The 22625-nt window shown below is 42.0% G+C and overlaps 1 protein-coding gene across 2 annotated transcripts in view; it reads left to right on the top strand.

The window, feature by feature from the left end:
• The first annotated feature begins 1317 nt into the window (after positions 1–1317).
• Positions 1318–22625, top strand: part of SLC10A6 (solute carrier family 10 member 6) — a 30951-nt gene continuing 9643 nt past the window's right edge. For both annotated transcript variants that reach the window (XM_061420733.1, XM_061420732.1), the window contains exons 1-4: positions 1318–1730; positions 14023–14141; positions 15719–15807; positions 18870–19045. In XM_061420733.1, coding sequence (XP_061276717.1) covers positions 1330–1730; positions 14023–14141; positions 15719–15807; positions 18870–19045 — 785 coding nt within the window. In that variant the 5' untranslated portion in view covers positions 1318–1329. The remainder of the gene's footprint in view (positions 1731–14022; positions 14142–15718; positions 15808–18869; positions 19046–22625) is intronic.

The following is a 22625-nucleotide window of genomic DNA, read 5'->3' as shown; positions in this document are numbered from 1 at the left end:
TGGGGTGTAGGTTGCCTGAGTGAGTTTATACTTCCTGCAAATAGATTTCATTTCACGTTTGTATTCAGCTTGTTTTTGTATACAGCAAGCATGCCCAGAACATTTTGTCATGGAAAGTAATTTGCTAATCTAGAAATAAACAATGCAGAGCTAGTGTCACTCTGAAGACACGTGGGACCATTTATAAAGTGTTCCCTGTCCTCAGCCTCTGTGCCACAAATATACTTCCTGCTTTCAGTGAGAAAGGGTGTGGTGTCTGCTGTTTTGGAGCCTTAGTTTCATGGGACCGTTCTTTTCTCGCCTGGTTTTGCCAACAAAACATGTGATTGTGTGGTTAAGACACACAGAGAGGCCCCAGGCCGTTGCGGTCACAGGCTGACCTCGGACTCTTGTCTCGAGCCTTCCCCAGACAAGCTCTTTATCACATTTCATTGCTGAATTCCCAGACCTCACCTCAAGACCCAGGGGTGGGGCTTCTCAAAGCCGACTCTATTCTCTGAAGGAGAGTGACATTTCCCTTGAATTATTTTGGGTTCAGATCAGAAATGAGTTTCCACATGTTTCACGAGACCCACCGGGTGCTTAACACCGTATTACTCTCAGCGGCGTTTAACCATTGGTTTTAGACACGCATTCTAGTAGAAACAGAAAGAAGAAAAAGTGACTAATTCCAAAGCTCTCTTGAAATGATCCTTATTCCCTCCTGACATTTCTTAAACTGGCCTTCTTTTGTTTTAATTTCTTCAACAGCAAGTGAAAGTGTTAGTCACTCTGTTGTGTCCACCTCTTTGTGACTCCATGGACTGTAGCCCGCCAGGCTCCTCTATGCTCCTCATAGAATTCTCTAGGCTGAAGTATTTTGCTCATGCTACGAGGTGTGGCTTTGGCTTAGCTGCCTTTGTTTTTTTTCTTTTCCCCCAGAGTTAGCCTTTCTCTCTGCAAAACATTGCATCCTGGCTCTTGGAAATCCCCACTGAATCTGGAGGAATTATGTCTTGCCAACCAGCCTGCTTTCCTGGAACCCAGCGTGATTGCTGACAGCACACCGGTTGCTCCACTTGACAGTCAGTTTGCTTGTCTCATTTCACGTGAATGTTCACCGGTAAGTATCCGTAAATGTGGAAAGCCTTCCTTTCCACAGTTTATTATGTTTCTTGGCCATGATAATTACTTTTATAATACCACTTGTGAATAAATTGACCAAATTAGGATGAATCACCTGGCTGGCCCTTGGCTCCTGGAATGATCCTCCACGTGTGACTTGGTGACATTATTAAAAATACAACAGGATAGACCTGCCCAGGCATTACAGCAGGAGGTTCATTTGTGATGCTGCCTTACGGAGATAAGGAGATGAGAGCAAATTGTTCCAGCGGCTTGGCCTGCCCGGCCAACAGTTCAGAGGAGGAGCTGCCGGAGGGGCTGAAGGCGTTCGGGAACCTGGACCTCGTATTCACAGTGGTGTCGGCCCTGATGATCGGCCTGCTGATGTTCTCCTTGGGATGCTCTGTGGAGGTCCAGAAGCTCTGGGGACACATCAGGAGACCCTGGGGCATCGCTGTGGGAATGCTCTGCCAGTTTGGGCTCATGCCTCTCATCGCCTACCTCCTGATCATCAGCTTCTCCCTGAAGCCACTCCAAGCTATAGCTGTCCTCATCATGGGGTGTTGCCCAGGGGGAACTGTCTCAAACATTTTCACCTTCTGGGTGGATGGAGATATGGATCTCAGGTAAGTTACATGAGGGAAGCTCAGCTGTCTTCCCCTGCCTGGGGTGGGTGTTGGTGGGTGTTGGAGGCTTGCACGGTTGTGTTAAACACTCTGCCAATCTAGATAGAGTTTCCAGTGGGAAACATTTTACAGAGACTTGTTCAGTCCCAGAAGGACTTTCATCTTTTTTACCCCCTTGATTTTTGGCCACACCACACAGCATGTGGGATCTTAGTTCCCGGACCTGAGATGGAACCCATACCCCCTGCAGTGGAAGTGGGGAGTCTAAGCCCTTAAACCACCAGGGAAGTCCCCAGGACTTTCCTTTTTGAACTTAAAATTAACTTTGCTGTGACTGTCCTCTGTTTTACTGGCAACTTTTCTGAGTTATTCTTTTCAGAGTAAAGGGGCTGGGCTCATACACAGTAGTGAAGTCATGTCTCCACCTCACCCAGTGGCCCTTCCTAGGTGTGAACTCATTCTCACCCACACTGATGGCTTTAACAACAGTCCTAATTTCACAATAGGCTCAGACTCCCAGGAAGCTAAGGATAGTTGGTTGCTATTGTAGTGGGGGTGATGGTGGTGTCCACACAAGCAGAATGAGGGCCTCGTGACCCTAATGAGCACCTACTTTATGAGATCAGTATTTTGGGGGATTGGATAAGGGTGCTTCAGGGGTATCCTGCTTTAAGAGGCCTGTTGAGTTGACTTGCGGAGTAACACAAAGACTTTTATGACTAAAGCTTTTTTGTGGCTTTGCAGATGCTTAGCATTCACTACTAGAATCTCATTCCTTTCATTTTGGTCAATGACCCTGATCCCAGTTACAGTGTAGCTGAAAACCCGTGGGGAGACATCAGGCTTTATCATTCATTTACATTTTAATGAAAATGAATTAATCACATATATTTTGGAGTACTTGTTCCGATGAGGGGAAAAAAAGGGCATTTGAGGAAAGGATGGAATCACAATTATAAAAATGAAAGGGCTACAAAGCAGTGGTCGTTCTAGAATCTTTGCTTACTTATGAACAAGCTGTTTCACCTTTTGCCCCGGGAAAGACCTACTTACAAATTTAAATCTTTGTTCGGTATGTATGCCATTTAGTTGAAATTTAGTATACAATGAATGAATGAATCAGGTGGTGACTTTGCTGGGAGTTGACGTTAGTGAGTCAGCTGCAGCTATGGGTTTCTAGTTTCCTGCATGTGCTCAATGTTTAGCATATGGAACTTATTTCACCTATAAATTTTAATGGGTTCATGCCAAGCAGACCAATAATTAATTTTCATATGGTTATGTTTTTAGTTACCCACTTATCAAAGATTTAAAATGAATCACTTGCCTCGCTCATTTAAACCCTCCCCCCTCAATGTGCACTGCTAATTGAAATTCAATAAAGCTGACATTAACATAATAATTGGAAAATGATAAATATTCTTTACACAAAGTTTATATAACAGTGATAACTTCCAGGGACTGCAAGTTTTGGGCAAGAAAAAGGACACGTATTTATTAAGTACCCTGAACAGGCACAGGACTGATGCTTTCACGCATGGTCTTTCTCTTCTTTTTTGGCCCTCAAAACAACCTTGTAAATGACCGTTTATAATTCTGAATTTTATGGCTGAGAAAATTGTGTCTCAGATTGGTTAAGTAGATTGCCAAATGCTACACATTGAATATGGCAAAATTCAGATTTAAAGTCACAGCTGTTTCTCATCAGTCTGCAATTTGGGCACTTTCTTCAATGCTATTTATTAGCACAACTAGATCTTCTGAGTATGAGCATAAATCTTTAAAAATATTTTTTTATTGAAGTATAGTTCCTTTACAATGTTGTGTTAGTTTCTGCTGTACAGCAAAGTGAGTCAGCTATATGTTTACCTAAATCACCACTTTTTCGAATTTCCTTCCCATTTAGGCCACTTAGAGCACTTTAGGTCATTTAGAGCATTGAGTAGTGTTCCCTGTGCTCTACAGTTCATTCTCTTTAGTTATCTATTTTATACATCGTAGTGTATATTAATCCCAATCTCCCAATCCGTCCTAAACCCCCTTCTTTCCTGCTTGGTGTCTGTACCTTTGTTTGCTACATCTGTGTCTCTATGTCTGCTTTGCAAACATGTTCACCTATACTCAGAGAAGGCAGTGGCGCCCCACTCCAGTACTCTTGCCTGGAAAATCGCATGGATGGAGGAGCCTGGTGGCTGCAGTCCGTGGGGTCGCGAAGCGTCGGACACGACTGAGCGACTGCACTTTCACCTGTACTATTTTGCTAAACTCCACATATGTGTTAATACGGTATTTGTTTTTTCTCTTTCCAACTTACTTCACTCTGTGTGACTGTCTCTAGGTCCATCCATCTCTCTGCAAATGGCACAATTTTGTTCCTTTTTGTGGCTGAGTAGTACTCTTGCCTGGAAAATCCCATGGACGGAGGAGCCTAGTAGGCTGCAGTCCATGGGGTCGCTAAGAGTCAGACACGACTGAGCGACTTCCCTTTCACTTTTCACTTTCATGCACTGGAGAAGGAAATGGCAACCCACTCCAGTGTTCTTGCCTGGAGAATCCCAGGGACGGGGGAGCCTGGTGGGCTGCCGTCTCTGGGGTCGCACAGAGTCGGACGCGACTGAAGTGACTTAGCAGCAGCAGCAGTATTCCATAGTATATATGTACCACATCTTCTTTATCCATTCCTCTGTTGATGGACATTTAGGTAGGAGCATACATCTTTAAACAGTGTTCTTAAATACCTCTGGGAAAGAGAACATTTATCTTCATCTCTTATTAGCCAACATTATAATAAAAGCACCAATAATAGGAAGTCTGTAAAATGTAAAGCTCATTTTACTTTGCTTAATTAGCTTTTAACTTCGGTCAAATTAACCTATAAGCCTCATTTGTAAAATGGGGTTAAAATTACCTATTCCCCATGAGACTGTATTTTAAGCAGGAAATATATATGCAGAGTGCCAGGGACATAGTAGGTACACAGTAAATATTAGCTACTTTCCCCTTTTTCTTATAAAATTTTGATTTCAAGCCTCACAAACAAAAAAACAAAACAAAAATCAAGTAAAAAAAAATTAAATTCAAAGAAATGAAATTTTTAAATGGGGACTAAATACTAGATTTTCAAAAGCTTATAGATACAAGAGTAAGAAATCTTAATTTTCTGTAAAAATTATAAACTGGAAGCTCAGTATTATTGACTGAAACAGTATCCAAGTTCATTGCTTTTCTTACTTGACTACCAACAAAAATAACTTTTAACAAAACTCAGTAGACAATCATTGATAGGAATTCTGTTTTTCATACTGGATGAAATCTAAGAGCATTTAGTCTAGCATCTGGTAGCTCAGATGGTAAAGAATCCATCTGCAATGAAGGAGACCCAGGTTTGATCCCTCGGTTGGGAAGATCCTTTGGAGAAGAGCATGGCTACACCTTCCAGTCTTCTTGTCTGGAGAAGTCCGTGGACAGAGGAGCCTGGTGGCCGAAGTCCGGGAGGTTGCAGAGTCAGACACAACTGAGTTTCTGTATTCTTGAGTGTCTGATGCTGACCGCAGTCCTCTTCCCAGTCACCTGGGCTCATCATCTTGGCAGTCCCCTGTGACTCTGTCCATGCTTCTCTTCCTCCGTTCAGTCCTGTGGCTCGTACTGTAGCCCAGCCTCTTGGCGTCACGCAGAGCTTGGCTTCCCATCTCTCCACTGTCATCATGTCTATTCAGGCCCCACAGTTCCTTTCTTGGCCAGTTGCAGCACCTTCACAATGTACTCTCTGCCTTCCATCATGGTTTTGTAGTAAGTGGTTAAGATATGTTAAGAATGTACTCATGCCTCCATCGTGGTTTTGTAGTAAGTGGTTAAGATAGGCTCTGAGATTTGACTGCTTGTCTTTATATCCTGACTTGGGACCTCTTTTTTATAACTAGAAATCATAGTAGTTCCTTTGTGGTATTGTGAGGAGAAAAGGAATATATACATATAAAGGCTTTTCAACACCTGCTAAATTGAATAGAACCTAATTCAAGTCTAATGGACTTCTGTAGGTTTATTTCCCATTAACCCCTTAAGCATAGCTGGTCTGTAGTAAGAATGGACTACTAATTGTTCTTTAAACATATCCCACACATAAAAAAATTTTTTAAAATTTATTTATTTAGCTGTGCCTGGTCCTTTTGCAGCACGTGGAATCTTTAGTTGCAGCATTTGGGATCCATTTCTCCAGTTCAGTTCAGTAGCTCAGTCGTGTCTGACTCTGTGACCCCATGAACCGCAGCACTCCAGGCCTCCCTGTCCATCACCAACTCCCAGAGTTTACCCAAACTCTGGGTAAACTCAATGTCCATTGAGTCGGTGATGCCATCCAACCAGCTCATCCTCTGTCGTCCCCTTCTCCTCCTGCCCTCAATCTTTCCCAGCATCAGGGTCTTTTCAAATGAGTCAGCTCTTTGCATCAGGTGGCCAAAGAACTGGAGTTTCAGCTTCAACATCAGTCCTACCAATGAACACCCAGGACTGATCTCCATTAGGATGGACTGGTTGGATCTCCTTGCAGTCCAAGGGACTCTCAAGAGTCTTCTCCAACACCACAGTTCAAAAGCATCAATTCTTCGGCACTCAGCTTTCTTTATAGTCCAACTCTTATATCCATACATGACCACTGGAAAACCCATAGCCTTGACTAGATGTACCTTTGTTGGCAAAGTAATGTCTTTGCTTTTTAATATGCTGTCTATGTTGGTCATAACTTTTCTTCCATTTCTCCAACCCGGGACTGAATCTGGGCCCCCCACGTTGGGAGCTTGAAGTCCTAGTCACTTACTAACTTGGTCATCTTGGCAGGTCATGTAAATTTTGTATGCTTTAATTTCATCAGGGAAGCCCACTTCTAAAATAGGGAAAAACATAAGCTACCTCACTGGTTGTTGCCTGGATTGAATGAGGCAATACACACACACACACACACACACATATATATGTATAAATATAAAGTTATTATTATTATTATATAGGTTAGGCAAAAGAGCACTGTGTCAGAGGTCTGTGTTTTAGGTCCTGTGTCTTTGAGCAATTTGCCTTTCTGGATTGTTTCCTCATTTGTGAAAGTAATGGGTTAGACTCTCTGAGGTCCTTTTTTCTTTTCTTTTCATTGTAGTTTATTGCAGGATATTGAATATAGTTCCCTTTCTATACAGTAGAACCTTGGTGACCCATTCTATATATAATAGTTTGCATCAGCTAATCCCTAACTCCCAATCCGGCCCTTCCCTGCTGCCTCCCCCTTGGCAGCCACAGGTCTGTTCTCTGTGTCTGTGACTTGGCTTCTGTTTCGTAGGTAAATTCGTGTCATATGAGGTCCTTTTTTCCATTGTGGTAAACATAGATAACATAGCAGTTACCGTTTTAAGTGTACAGGCAGTGGCGTTAAGTACATTCAGGATATTACAGGATCTGTTCCCCAACCGGGGACTGAATCTGGCTCCTGGCATCAAGAGCCTGGGATCCTAGCCACTAGGCTACCTGGGAACTCTAGTTTGATAACTTTTGATGTAGGAAATCTGTCCTTCCCTGAGGACGTGTTTTTGTCCTTAGCAGCAAAGAAAGAATTCTGGGCACTCATGGTGGTAGAGCCTGAGAGAGTCAGCGGCCAATTTTGACTTTAAAGAAGTTCTTGATCCTTCAGCAGAGACCCTGAAAATAGGACTTCAGATTCTTCAGGTCTGCTTAACAGGGCCTGGTGGAGAACTGAAGAGGAGAGAGACAGAACTGAGACTGAATCCATGTGACTTAGTGTAAGTTTCTGTCTATAACTCTACATACTTTAGTATTTTTTTTCCTAATGAAAATAATACCCACACATAGAATTGTTTTATAGATGAAAAGAGGGAAATGTATGTAATGAAGTCTGATACTTAGCATGTGGTACTCAATAAATGCTGATTACTCTTCCTGAGGAGCAGCAGACACGAGTAATGTTTATATTTGGGGATGAAAAACCTGGCTTGGAACCTATCTCTAGGGCCAAGTCTATTGATCTGATCTTATAGTATATTCCATGTCCATCTGGCTAGCTAGATAATTTTATGTGTTTTTTTTTTTTTTCAGTGGGAGAGCAAATGTATTTTTTCACAGTTTTGAGTGTCAGCGTTCCAGAGTTTATTGGTTTCAAGCTAAAAACCATTGAATAATTTAAACCCATTGCAAAATAGTATACCCATGGACACTACACTTTAGTATAATGCACAGATATGTAATTTCCATGTTTTAAAGGAGGTTCAGGGTTTACCTGTTTGTCCAGACCTGTCGAGTCTGTCTCATTATTCTCTATAATGGTTTGTGGACGGTGATGCTGTTCTGCTTAGTGCAAGCAGATTCTTGTTATACTGCAGTCAGATTTTGCCAACAGTTTTCCTCGGTGAGTAGCTGAGAGACCCAGTTGGCCACATCCTCTGTTTATGCTGCACTGGAATTTCATGGCAGTAAAGCAAAAGGTGTGACTGTCCATCGCATTCATGCACACTTGCTGTGTGCTTTTCCAAGCTTTGTTGGTATTTGTAATTGTTGGCAGAGCACCAGGGTCACGGATGGCCATCCATCCTTGACCATTACTGTGCGTGTGATGGGCATGAGTTGTGTAAAGGGTGGAAATCGTCACCTGTGTGATCAAGGGTACAGAATGAGTCTGATAGAATCTCACAGTTTGCTTCCCACAGTCATTAATCCTACATTTTTGGTGCGTGCGTCATGCTCAGGCTCTTCAGTCGTGTCTGACTCTGCGACGCCATGGACTGTAGCCCACCAGGCTCCTCGGTCCATGGGATTCTCCAGGCAAAAGTGCTGGAGTGGGTTGCCATTCCCTCCTCCAGGGGATCTTCCTGACCCAGGGATGGAACCTGTGTCTCCTGCCTTACAGACAGATTGTTTACCCACCACACCCCCTGGGAAACCCTACCTTTCTGGGATTTGATCCAAAGCCATACAGGTGGAAAATGCTATGCTAGTTCTCCAGAAGTTCAAGATCAAAGCGATGTAGTATCGACTTCCTTTCAGCATGTGATGGTATGAGGAGCCAGAAATGAAGCACTGTCATAGACTAGGAATTAGGAAGTGTCCCAGACACCCTTTTCATGGATACAGAGATTTGAAAGCTCTGGCAAACTGCTTTTCTTCCTTAATTTGCTCTTCAGTTAGGAAGAATACTTTGCCCAACTCAAACATTCATTGTTTTTGTATTTTATTTTATTAGTTTATTTAGGCTGTGCTGGGTCTTCATTGCTGCAGAGGTTTTTCTCTAGTTGCGGCAAGTGGGGCTACTCTAATTGCAGAGCACAGGCTTCTCACTGTGCTGGCTTGTTGTGGCAAACGGGCCCTAGGGCAAAGATCCCGAGGGCTGTGACTAAGACCCAGCACAGCCAAGTAAATAAAAGAAGACAATAGATCAGTTTCATACCTTATACAATATAAAATATAAATTTTAGATGAGCTGAAAACATAAATGTAAAATATAAACCTATGAAAAAGTAAAAAGTGGGGGCAATATTTGAAAAACCTCAGGAGAAGGGGGGATCTCTAATGAAACAGGGAACTCAGAAGCCAGGGGGGGGGAAAATGGACAGATTTGACTACCTCTGTGTTCATTATTTATTGTGGCAGAAGTCATAAGCATAGTTAAAATATACGCTTGGAAAAATGTTTGTATTACATTTGATGATATGAAATCAACTCTGAATATTCATTGGAAAGACTGATGCTGAAGCTGAAGCTCCAGTACTTTGGCCACCTGATGCAAAGAGCCAACTCATTGAAAGAGTTATGCTGGGAAAGATTGAAGGCAAAAGGAGAAGAGGGCAGCAGAGGATGAGATGGTTAGACAGCATCGCTGACTCAATGGACATGAATCTGGGCAAACTCAGGGAAATAGAGTAGGACCAGGAAGCCTGATGTACTGCAGTCCATGGGGTCACAAAGAGTCGAACATGGCTTAGTGACTGAACACCAACAACCCTACTTTTAAAATAGCTCCTGCAAGTTGAGAAAAGAAAAATCAGACAAGCAAGGCTGTTGTGAGGGCGTTTCCAAGAGGCTAGTAAACATTGGAAAGCACAACCTCGTACAGAATCAGATGTATAACAAAAGAAGAGTGAGATGCATTATTCAGTGTTCTCATGGGAAGTAAAAGGGATCACCTCCAGTGTAGGGAAGATAGTGAAATATAATAAAATTTTTTGAAGGTAATCTGGTAGTATCTATTAAAATGAAAAACAGGCTTTTGACATAGCGATTCAACTTTGGAGAATCTATTCTACAGAAGGAAAAGAATTATTCAAGTGAAATATGTGTAAGAATGCTTATTATAACATTGTTTATAACAGAAGAAAACTCAAAGCAATTTTTCATCATTAATGGAGTAATTGAGGAAATTTTGGCATATTTATGTTGAAGTTCTTTTGAAAAAAAAAATGAGTTTCTTATATCTATTGTCCTGAAAATGACTGTGATATTAAGTGGAAAAGAACGCAAAAGCAACCAAGCTACAGAGTAAGTTGTATTGTGTGATTGCTCTAAAAAGAAAAAAGAATAAGCCTTTATTCAATGAACAAGCAACCATGAAACAGGAATGTTTAAATATAAACAGAGAGGAGAAGGATGATATATACAAATACTTGTGAATTACCTAACCCTAGTTTTCTTAAAGGGTCATCAGTGAGCCAAATATTTGACGGTGCATCTTTGGGTTAGATTCCCAGGTGGGGGATTGTTGAATCAAAGGGTAAACACATGTGTAATTTTGCTTGCTGTTGTTATTCAGTTGCTAAGTTGTATCCAACTCTTTGCAACCCCATGAACTACAGCACGCCAGACTTCTCTGTGCTTCACTATTTCCCGGAGTTTGTTTAAACTCATGTCCGTTGAGTCAGTGATGCCATCCAACCATCTCATCCTCTGTCCCCTTCTCCTCTTGCCCTCAATCTTTCCCAGCATCAGGGTCTTTTCCAATGAGTCAGCTCTTTGCAGGTGGCCAAAGTTTTGCTAGATGTTGCCAAACTCCTTCCAGGTTTTGCACCATTTTGCATTTTTACTGGCAATGATTGAGAGTATAGAAGGAGTATTGTTTTCGCCATGCCTCATGGCATGTGGGATCTTAGTTCCCTGACCAGAGCTTGAACCCGGGCCCCCTGCATTAGAAGCATGGAGTCATAACCACTGAACCATCAGGAAAGTTCCCAGAAGGAGTATTTTTAATATCACTGAAGTATAATGATTGCTGCTTTTCTGGAAGTATAAGCATTCTTCTGATTGTTGTTCAGCCACCCAGTGGTGTCCAACTCTTTGTGACCCCATGGACTGCAGCACTCCAGGCCTGCCTGTCCCTCACCATCTTTTGGAGTTTGCTCAAGTTCATGTCCATTGCATCGCTGATGCCATCCAGCTATCTCATCCTCTGGTTCCCTCTTCTCCTTCTGCCTTCAGTCTTTCTCAGCATCAGGGTCTTTTCCAATGGAGTTTGCAGCAGGTGACCAAAGTATTGGAGCTTCAGCATCCTTCTGATGAGTATTCAGGGTTGATTTCCTTTAAGATGGACTGGTTTGATCTCTTTGCTCTCTCTCTCTCTCAAGAGTCTTCTCCAGCACCACGGTTCAAAAGCATCGATTCTTCGGCACTATGCCTTCTTTACCATCTGGCTCTCACAACTGTTATTTTGATAGAAAATGTCAAAGTCATCACAGGCAGATTATTTTATAGGCAGGGTACTTAATTAAATGGAAACATTGGTGATTCATAGTATGGGGAGGAATGATGGTTGACCTGCTGGCTTGATCAAGTGCTGAGGACCCTTGCTTTCTCTGCAGCTGACCTTAGCCATGCAAAGGGTCTCCTCTCCTTCTCCTTGGTGGGGTGGGAGGTAAAGTAAGCCTCAGTCTCTCAGCCATCTGTACCACAGGTTAGGCATGTACTACATGCGAGGCAGGTTGCTCTGAGAACCTAAATAGTGAATATTAAAACATTCTCTGACTTTCGAGGGCTAGTGTTAAAGTGAACAAACTCTTGCTTTATCCCTGGTTTGTGTTGTATGATGTTTCCTGTGCCTCAATTAATCAGTAGAGCAGCAGTATTCATGTCTATAGACAGTTTGTACATTCGTAAACAGATTGTATAATTTTCCTAGCAATTTTAAAGATAAAGTATTTTGTTGACCTGAAGGATATCTCATTTCCATTTACCTTGCATCCATCCCAAGGCGCTTCAGTCGTGGCCAACTCTTTGCAACCTTACGGAATGTAGCCCATCAGGTTCCTCTGTCCGTGGGATTCTCCAGGCAAGAATACTGGAGTGGGTTGCCATGCCCTCCTGCAGGGGATCTTCCCTACCCAGGAGTCAAATCCATGTCTCTGACGACTCCTGCATTGGCAGGCAGTTTCTTTTACCATAGGTGCCACCTGGGAGGCCCTGCCATTTGTCTTATTTCCCCTGACTTTGAGCTTCCCAGGTGATGCTGGTGGTAAGGAATCTGCCTGCCAGTGCAGGAGATGTAAGAGACATGGGTTCTATCCCTGAGTTGGGAAGATCCCCTGGAGGAGGGCAGGGCAACCCACTCTAGTATTCTTGCCTGGAGAATCCCACAATCAGCCTGGCAGGCTACAGTCCATAGGGTCTCAAAGAGTCGGACGTGACTTAGCACAGTTCAGTTCAGTAGCTCAGTCGTGTCCCACTCTTTGTGACCCCATGAGTTGCAGCACGCCAGGCCTCCCTGTCCATCACCAACTCCTGGAGTTCTCTCAAACTCACATCCATCGAGTCAGTGATGCCACCCAGCCATCTCATCTTCTGTCTTCCCTTCTCCTCCTGCCCCCAATCCCTCCCAGTATCAGAGTCTTTTCCAATGAGTCAACTCTTTGCATGAGGTGGCCAAAGTATTGGAGTTTCAGCTTTAGCATCAGTCCACCCAGGACTGATCTCCTTTAGAATGGACTGGTTGGATCTCCTTGCAGTCCAAGGGACTCTCCAACACCACAGTTCAAAAGCATCAATTCTTCGGCACTCAGCCTTCTTCACAGTCCAACTCTCACATCCACACATGACTACTGGAAAAACCATAGCCTTGACTAGACGGACCTTTGTTGGCATGGTAATGTCTCTGCTTTTGAATATGCTATCTAGGTTGGTCATAACTTTCCTTCCAAGGAGTAAGCGTCTTTTAATTTCATGGCTGCAGTCACCATCTGCAGTGATTTTGGAGCCCCCCAAAATAAAGTCTGACACTGTTTCCACTGTTTCCCCATTTATTTGCCATGAAGTGATGGGACCGGATGCCATGATCTTCGTTTTCTGAATGTTGAGCTTTAAGCCAACTTTTTCACTCTCCTCTTTCACTTTCAAGAGGCTTTTTAGTTCCTCTTCACTTTCTGCCACACACCTCTAATTTTACTGATTCATTTTCTTGTTGATTTTATCACCCAGATAGGGACAAAATCCTATAGACAGAAACAGTAAGCCGGTGAGAAGACCATTGGTCAGAAGGAATAAGCAATCTTGAATATAGCCTGGCATCTTTTGGCTCCGTCCCTGTTTTTTGAAACATTATAAGACTTTAGGACCCAGATAAGACTTCTTGGCTCCCTCTCTGAATTGATATAAAAGTGGGAAAATTTGGACATCTTAAACCATAGATTAGAAAGTAGATTCCTGGTTGTCAGGGATGGAGGAAGAAAGGAATGGGGAGGGACTGCTAATAGGGTAGAGCTTCTTTTGGAGGTGATGAAAATATTCTGGAAATAGAATAGCATAGTCACATTTACTAAAAATACGTTTTTATTTTAATTGGCTATATTGGGTCTTAGTTGCGGCATGTGGGATCTATAGTTGTGACACGTGGGAACTGGTTCCTTGTCCAGGGATTAAACGTGGGGCCCGTGCATTGGGAGCTCAGTCTTAGCCGGTGGACCACCAGAGAATTCCCCACTACGGATACTTTAAAATGAAATCTTATTGCCTATGGGTTATGTATCAATAAAGAACTGTATAAGGAAAAAAATGAATCCTTACAGTGACTATCAGAACATTTAGGACAAGAAAATGTTCATAAAAAATGAACTAATTGATAGGTGATAAGAACTGCCAGAAATGTTTTTCTAGACCACAAATCTGCCATCATTTGTTGAATAATAAGACAGGAGGGAGTTTCAAGTCAATTACCTTACATCAAGTGTAAGAAGTTGTGCCCCAGAAGTTGTTTTGGTTAAGGATTAAATCCTTTATTTCAAAACCTCCCTTGTAAGCATGACTTTAATTTTACTTTCAGCATCAGTATGACAACCTGTTCCACAATGGCTGCCCTGGGAATGATGCCACTCTGCCTTTATCTCTACACCTTGTCCTGGAACCTCGAGCAGAATCTCACGATTCCATATCAGAACATAGGTCTGTATTGGGCTTGTGACGTGAAATAGTAATAGTGATGGTAATAATAGCAGCTGTTGTTTGGTATGTGTCTGCTTTATACAGGGGATTCTACATATGTCTAATTTAATTCTCCACATAACCCAACAGTATAGATTCTATTACCAGTTCCATTTCTTGTATTTTCAGAAATAGGTGAACTCACTTGACCAAGATTGTGTACTGCTAAGTGCAGAACTTGATTTCTGACTCTGGAATCTGACTGCAAAGTCCCAGTTCTTAAGGCCTACAAGTGTTCAGTTTTGAAAATAAAGTCAGAAAACTCACTTATTAAAAACAAACAAACTCTCCTTATATAATCCACTGGAAAGTAGTTTGACCCCTGTGACCCGCAGGTTGACTGCATCTCAGTGCCTCTTACGAGACCTTGGTTCCCCAGTTTCATCTGTCACGTGGCCTGTGAGCCTCAACTTCTTTACTGATCAACACAAACGATTCTTATGAACTGTTAAAGCATATCCACACATCACAACCACACCCACATCTCCTTCATCAGCTCCTTAAACTCTGTCCTTTTTTTAGAGAGCTCTGTGAACTTACTCAGCTTAGAGGAAAAACTTGGTGAGATGATATGTCTATCCTGGTTTGATCAGAGTCTTTGAAGAATTGTTAGAAACTGTGGTTCTTGAACTCCAAAGTGTCAGTCTGAAGTTTCAAGTTATCTCTTGGAGGACTTACAACCCATGGCCCATAGTTCAAAACTATGAACAGAGCCACATCCGGGTAACAGCTGAAGCCCATTGAATTTGTAAAATTTGAGTGAAATCTTAACTTAGAAATCATAATTTTACGTGCAACTTCTTCATGTTACTAAGAGATTTAATATATTCTGTTTTGATAATATATAATAATAGGCACTTGTATACAATTTAAGCCCCAAATATTATAAGCAACTTATATGGCTTTGGCTAGTATTTCAAGTGAGCAGATTTGGAATGTGGCACTGGAAAATGTCAGGGTATGGCTCCTGTTGGGCAAGTAGACCTCTGCTGTATTGAGTCTGCCTTCAATGTCTTCATTTACTTGTGTTCACTAAACGATGTATTGATGTGTTTCTCTACCTGCCTATGGGTTACCTGGTTACAAGTGAAAGTATGAGAACTTGCTTTGGTTTCTAAAACAGATGGTGTGTTTGTTTTGCAATAAGGATTCTTTGCAAAGCAAATCACTCATTGGCTTAAAATAGAGAAATAATAGCTGTAGTTGTAGAGTGGTGACCCCATACATAGCAACCAAAGAATCTTGAAGACACAAAAGGGTCCATCTGTTTTCTAATCTTTACATTTTCAGTTGTCTCTAAAATCCCATGTGCTTATTGAAGGATTCTGAGAGAAATATATGATGGCATTCAGTGCTATCATATACCCTTCAAAGACTGTCTTTCAAAGATTAAAATATTTTTTGGAGGTGGATGCAGAAATAAAATGTTGCTTTAATTAAAGTTTTTATCTAAGTGAAACAGACATAAATTGTTGAGGCCTGGGAGATAAGGGTAGAGAAAGGATACCTACAGTCTGACAGATGTTTCTTCTTTTCAGGAATCACCCTTGTGTGCCTGATCATTCCTGTGGCCTTTGGTATCTATGTGAATTATAGGTGGCCAAAACAATCCAAAATTATTCTTAAGGTAAGGAATTCCATGGGACATTTCAGACACTGAGACTTGACAAACGGATGTAGGCAATGACCAGAACAAACAGACCAGTAGAATACAGCCCACACCCAGCAATTTTCTTTACATGCCCTGCATTTTTGTATCCAGTCGCTCTATTTCCTCCAGTCTAAGGCTTGCCTTTTCACTTCCATGGGCCCCTACGTTGAGGCTTATGACATCCTGCAAAGCATGGAACTCATGCTCCAGGGGCAGAAAAGCTTAGGCCTGCGTGTGGACAGAGAGCGCCCATTCACTCACAAGGCTTCACATGGTGCCCTCCAGTGAAGGCTGCTCAAGGCTGCGTGAAGTGGGGCCCAGTGTTTAGGATGTGGCTGGTTTCCTGGAAGAGCAGGGAGCAGCGCTGTCTTTCAGAAGCATTCCTGGGGGAGCCTCTAAAGATGGAGTCTGTACACACAAGCAAGGACTTCTGACCACCCAAATCACTGTCAGAATGAAATCATCCAGAATGTGTTGAGGAATGATGGGAACTGGGACCTCTTGCCTCCTCTTGACTTTCCAGGGTTGTCTTTTTTTGTTTTAATTGAAGTATAGTTGATGTACAATGTTGTGTTAATTTCTGGTATACAGCAGAATGACTTGGTTTTACATATATATATATTCATTTTTATATTCTTTTTCATTATGGATTATTCAAGGACATTAAATATAGTTCCTTAGGGTTGTTTTTAGTTTATTGGAGAAACAAACAAATGTCCTCGTTAAATGGCTTTTAAAAATTATCTGGCTTGAAAGAAGGCATTCTCAACAATGGTGTCCCTCCCCTAGGATTCCAAGTATGTATTGTTTTAGAAGATATATGCTTTTACCCTTTTAATATATGCTGCTTTCATGAAGATTTAAAAAATGTTTTAGTTATTTTTTGTATTTATAAAGAAAGAAACATTCAGAGCTAATTGGAATTTCGGCAAATGAAATCTCAGCTCCTTTTAGTTTGAGGATTATACCTTGGTTCAGCTTAAGCTTGGTGTTTGGCTGTACCTGGCAGAACATGCCACTCCATTCGCCTGCATGGATGCTGCTTCTCCACTTTGGTGTGAGACTGAACCACTCCCACCCTTCCTCCAGGCGGGTGGAGAATGAGAGAAGAGAGGTTGGGAGGCAGACAAATCAATTCCCAGGGAACTGGGGGAAGGATGAAATGGTATGTGTGTGGATTGGACATGGTGACTTTACTGTTATTTCAGTAGGAGAAAATTTCCAGGGTGGCAGTGGGTGGTTATAATTTTGTTTACGAAACAACAGGAACGAGTCTGATCCCGGGAACCTCTTCCTGTTTGTTTATTCTTGGTTGTGGCACATGGGTTGCTCTCTAGTTGTGGCACACAGGCTCAGCAGTTGCCCTGTGGAATGCAGGATCTTAGTTCCCTGACAAGGGGGTCAAACCTGTGTCCCCTGCATTGGAAGGCAGATTCTTAGCCAATGGACCACCAGAGAAGTCCCAGGAACCTCTTACTTTTCAAGTACTTTATTTTGAATTACTTCCTTAAAAGAGTACCTACCAAAAAAAATAATGATTTTGGCATTTCCAAATCCTCTGCTAGTTCATCAGTGTCATTGGAGAAATATTTCCTATATGTTTGTAAAGAGCAAATTCAAAACCCTTTGGCTATTCCGTAGGAGTTGTGGCAGAAAATATTTAACAATGTATATAACTATATTTTAGAGTATCTTCATTAAAATTAGGATACTTTAATCATCATTTTGGGATGTCTTCATTCTCTGTTCCTAGTCCTCTTTTAATTTTAGATCTGATTCATTTTCTTTTTTTTTAATTTTAAATTTATTTATTTTTTAATTGAAGGATAATTACTTTATAGAATTGTGTTGGTTTCTGCCAGACATCAACATAGATCTGATTCATTTTCTGGATGAGTTGCTTTTGGTAAATTTTAAGCTCTGAGATCCCTCTCTTGGTAGAAAGTTCAGAGGCCTTAGCGTGTTGCAGCATCTTCGGTTAGGCGGAGGCCCAGTGTTTCCCTGATTTTGACCCCAGGACACAGCTGAGGTACGCTGGGTTGTTTTTATTTTGCTTTGGTTCTCCACACCCCGAATCATTTGAAATCAAGGTTGATGCTGTCACTTGGTGAAGAGTTTGCTGTGTGTATGATGTGTGTGGGAACTTGCCAAGATCCTGATTTTCCGCCAATATTCTGGGTCTTGCTTCCTTTCTTGGAAAAAAATTTTGTTTAATTTTTAACTGTTGATCAACAAAAGTATGAGAGTATTCATTTGGGAGAGGATAGAGATATCTGTCAGTACCTCTCATATTACATTAACATTAGCTCAGGCGGTCTAATGAAGCATTGATAAATTTCATTTGGCGGAGAGAAGCACAGGAATCAATGGTGTAAGAAATCTCTGGCAGTTGAAGGGGTGGTGGGAAAACAGTGGTGGATGGTCGGCAGGGCAGATCTCAGACAACAGATTCCAGGGTGGGGTCCGAGAGGTTGTGTGCAGAGGAGCTCAGTTGTGTTATACTCTTTGTGACCCTATGGACTGTAGCCTGCCAGGCTCGTCTGTCCATGGAATTCTTCAGGCAAGCATACTGGAGTGGGTTGCCATTTCCTCCTCCAGGGGATCTTCCCAACCCAGGGATCGAACGTCTCTCATGTCTCCTGCATCGCAGGCAGATTCTTTACTGCTAGTGCCTCCAGGAAGCCCTGTGTGGAGGTGTTCGATGCTTATTAACAGATTTTCCCCTTATTTCACAAATGTGTCCTATCCATGAAAAATTTCACTACCCAATTCTTCTGGCAAAATCCTCCACTTGAAAGGAAAAAGGTACCGGTCATAAAATAAGAAGACTTAGGTTTGTGTTGAGCTTCATCGAATTCTAGCTCCTCAGCTAAGGCACTTGACCACGTTGGACCTCTGTAAAATGACATAGGATTTGGTGGTTCTCTAAGTCCTCTCTTTTGTTCCTCTCTTCTAGGTTTCAAGGCTTTTAGAGCAGTGATGGGCTTTGCAAAAAGACCATGGTGTTCACGCATACCTCTTTTATTGATTTCTCTTAGATCGGGGCCATTGCTGGTGGACTCCTCTTTTTGGTCGTCACAGGGGCTGGTATGGTGCTGATGAAAGAATTTTGGAGTTCAGACATCATTCTTCTGATGATCAGTTTCATCTTTCCTTTGATTGGCCATGCCACAGGCTTTCTCCTGGCACTTCTTACCCACCAATCTTGGCAGAGGTACAGTTAAATTATCCATAAACTTTTATAAAGAGGACAAATTAAACACATTGCTGTTGGCAGACTTTGTTGCCTGTCTGTGTCTGGAAGCACAAAGAGTTTTGCCTTATAAAGTGGGTGGAACAGGACAACTCATCGTAAAGAGAGTGGAAGTGAAGTGAAGTTGCTCAGTCGTGTCCAACTTTTTGCGACCCCAGGGACTGTAGCCTACAGGCTCCTCCGTCCATGGGATTTTCAAGGCATGAATACTGGAGTGGGTTGCCATTTCCTTCTCCAAAAGAGAGTGGAAAGATCATAGTAATTCTTCACATAAATGAAAAAGTGAAAGTGAAAGTCATTCAATTGTGTCCGACTCTTTGGGACCCCATGGACTATACAGTCCATGGAATTCGCCAGGCCAGAATACTGGAGTGGGTAGCCTTACCCTTCTCCAGGGGATCTTCCCAACCCAGGGATCATTCATTAATGGTGTCAATATGCCAATCCTAATTTCACAAATTATAACTTCCCATCAATTTGGCCTTGGTTTCAAACCACTTGTTGCAATCTGGACACACTTCTCTTCTTAGTCTGATAGTTTAAGAGGATGGGTGAGATGGTTTCACTAAATATAGAGATCATTCTAGAGGATGAGCAAGGATTCAAAGATTAAGCATTTATCTATTTGTGCCAAATTTTAAAAAAATGCTAATTATAAAGGGCAAGAGGAGATAGGACAAATTCAAGAAATACAATAGGAATTTATCTTAAATATTATCATTACAATGTGGGGTATATAATACCTAAATACTGTTGTTCTTGTTCAGTCACTAAGTCGTGTCTGACTCTTTGCAACCCCATAGACTGCACCAGGTCAGGCTTCCCTGTCCTCCACTATCTCCCAGAGTTTGCTCAAACTCATGTGCCATGAATCAGTGATGCCATTTAACCATCTCATCCTCTGTCATCTCCTCCTCCTGCCCTCAATCTTTCTCAGCATCAGGGTCTTTTCAAATGAGTCAGCTCTTCTCATCAGGTGTCAGGTGGCCAAAGTATTGGAGTTTCAGCTTTAACATCAGTCCTTCTAATGAATATTCAGGACTGATTTCCTTTAGGATGGACTGGTTGCATCTCCTTGCAGTCCAAGGGACTCTCAAGAGTCTTCTCCAGCACCACATTTCAAAAGCATCAGTACTTTGGCGCTCAGCTTTCTTTATAGTCCAGTTCTCACATCCATACATGACTAGTGGAAAAACCATAGCCTTGACTAGACAGACCTTTATTGACAAAGTAATATCTCTGCTTTTCAATATGCTGTCTAGGTTGGTCATAACATTCCTTCCAAGGAGTAAGTGTCTTTTAATTTCATGGCTGCAATCACCATCTGCAGTGATTTTGGAGCCCCCCAAAATAAAGTCTGACACTGTTTCCACTGTTTCCCCATCTATTTCCCATGAATTGATGGGATCGGATGCCATGGTCTTCGTTTTCTGAATGTTGAGCTTTCAGCCAACTTTTTCACTCTCCTCTTTCACTTTCATCAAGAGGCTCTTTAGTTCTTCTTTACTTTCTGCCATAAGGATGGTATCAGCTGCATATCTGAGGTTATTGATATTTATCCCGGCAATCTTGATTCCAGCCTGTGCTTCCTCCAGCCCAGTGTTTCTCATGATGTACTCTGCATAGAAGTTAAATAAGCAGGGTGACAATATACAGCCTTGACGAACTCCTTTTCCTATTTGGAACCAGTCTGATGTTCCATGTCCAGTTCTAACTGTTGCTTCCTGACCTGCATACAGGTTTCTCAAGAGGCAGATCAAGTGATCTGGTATTCCCATCTCTTTCAGAATTTTCCACAGTTTATTGTGATCCACACAGTCAAAGGCTTTAGCATAGTCAATAAAGCAGAAGTAGAGGTTTTTCTGGAGCTCTCTTGCTTTTTCGATGATCCAGCAGATGTTGGCAATTTGATGTCTGGTTCCTCTGCCTTTCCTAAAACCAGCTTGAACATCTGGAAGTTCACGGTTCACGTATTGCTGAAGCCTGGCTTGGAGAATTTTGAGCATTACTTTACTAGCATGTGAGATGAGTGCAATTGTGCAGTAGTTTGAGCATTCTTTGGCATTGCCTTTCTTTGGGATTGGAATGAAAACTGACCTTTTCCAGTCCTGTGGCCACTGCTGAGTTTTCCAAATTCGCTGGCATATTGAGTGCAGCACTTTCACAGCATCATCTTTCAGGATTTGAAATAGCTCAATTGGAATTCCATCACCTCCACTAGCTTTGTTCATAGTGATGCTTCCTAAGGTCCATTTGACTTCACATTCCAGGATGTCTGGCTCTAGTTGAGTGATCACACCATGGAGATTATCTGGGTCGTGAAGATCTTTTTTGTACAGTTTTTCTGTGTATTCTTGCCACCTCTTCTTAATATCTTCTGCTTCTGTTAGGTCCATACCATTTCTGTCCTTTATTGAGCCCATCTTTGCATGAAATGTTCCTTTGGTATCTCTAATTTTCTTGAAGAGATCTCTAGTCTTTCCCATTCTATTATTTTCCTCTATTTCTTTGCATTGATTGCTGAGGAAGGCTTTCTTATTTCTTCTTGCTATTCTTTGGAACTCTGCATTCAGATGCTTATATCTTTCCTTTTCTCCTTTGCTTTTCGCTTCTCTTCTTTTCACGGCTATTTGTAAGGCCTCCCCAGACAACCATTTTGCTTTTTTTGCATTTCTTTTCCATGGGGATGGTCTTGATCCCTGTCTCCTGTACAATGTCACGAATCTCAGTCTATAGTTCATCAGGCACTCTATCTATCAGATCTAGTCCCTTAAATCTATTTCTCACTTCCACTGTATAGTCATAAGGCATTTGATTTAGGTCATACCTGAATGGTCTAGTGGTTTTCTCTACTTTCTTCAGTTTCAGTCTGAATTTGGCAATAAGGAGTTCACGATCTGAGCCACAGTCAGCTCCTGGTCTTGTTTTTGCTGAGTGTATAGAGCTTCTCTATCTTTGGCTACAAAGAATATAATCAATCTGATTTTGGTGTTGACCATCTGGTGATGTCCATGTGTAGAGTCTTCTCTTGTGTTGTTGGAAGAGGGTGTTTGCTATGACCAGTGCGTTCTCTTGGCAGAACTCTATTAGCCTTTGCCCTGCTTCATTCCGTACTCCAAGGCCAAATTTGCCTGTTACTCCAGGTGTTTCTTGACTTCCTACTTTTATGTTCCAGTCCCCTATAATGAAAAGGACATCTTTTCTGGGTGTTAATTCTAGAAGGTCTTGTAGGTCTTCAAAGAACTGTTCAACTTCAGCTTCTTCAGTGATACTGCTCGGGGCATAGACTTGGATTACCGTGATACTGAATGGTTTGCCTTGGAAACGAACAGAGATCATTCTGTTGTTTTTGAGATTGCATCCAAGTACTGCATTTCAGACTCTCTTGTTGACTGTGATGGCCACTCCATTTCTTCTAAGGGATTCCTGCCCACAGTAGTAGATACAATGGTCATCTGAGTTAAATTCACCCATTCCAGCCCATCTGAGTTCGCTGATTCCTAGAATGTCAATGTTCACTCTTGTCATCTCCTGTTTGACT

The sequence above is a fragment of the Bos javanicus genome, chromosome 6 (genome assembly GCF_032452875.1).
Source record: "Bos javanicus breed banteng chromosome 6, ARS-OSU_banteng_1.0, whole genome shotgun sequence".
In the NCBI taxonomy this organism is placed as follows: domain Eukaryota; kingdom Metazoa; phylum Chordata; class Mammalia; order Artiodactyla; family Bovidae; genus Bos; species Bos javanicus.
The sequence above is the reverse complement of the archived record's forward strand: the minus strand, read 5'-3'. Positions and strand labels throughout refer to the sequence as shown.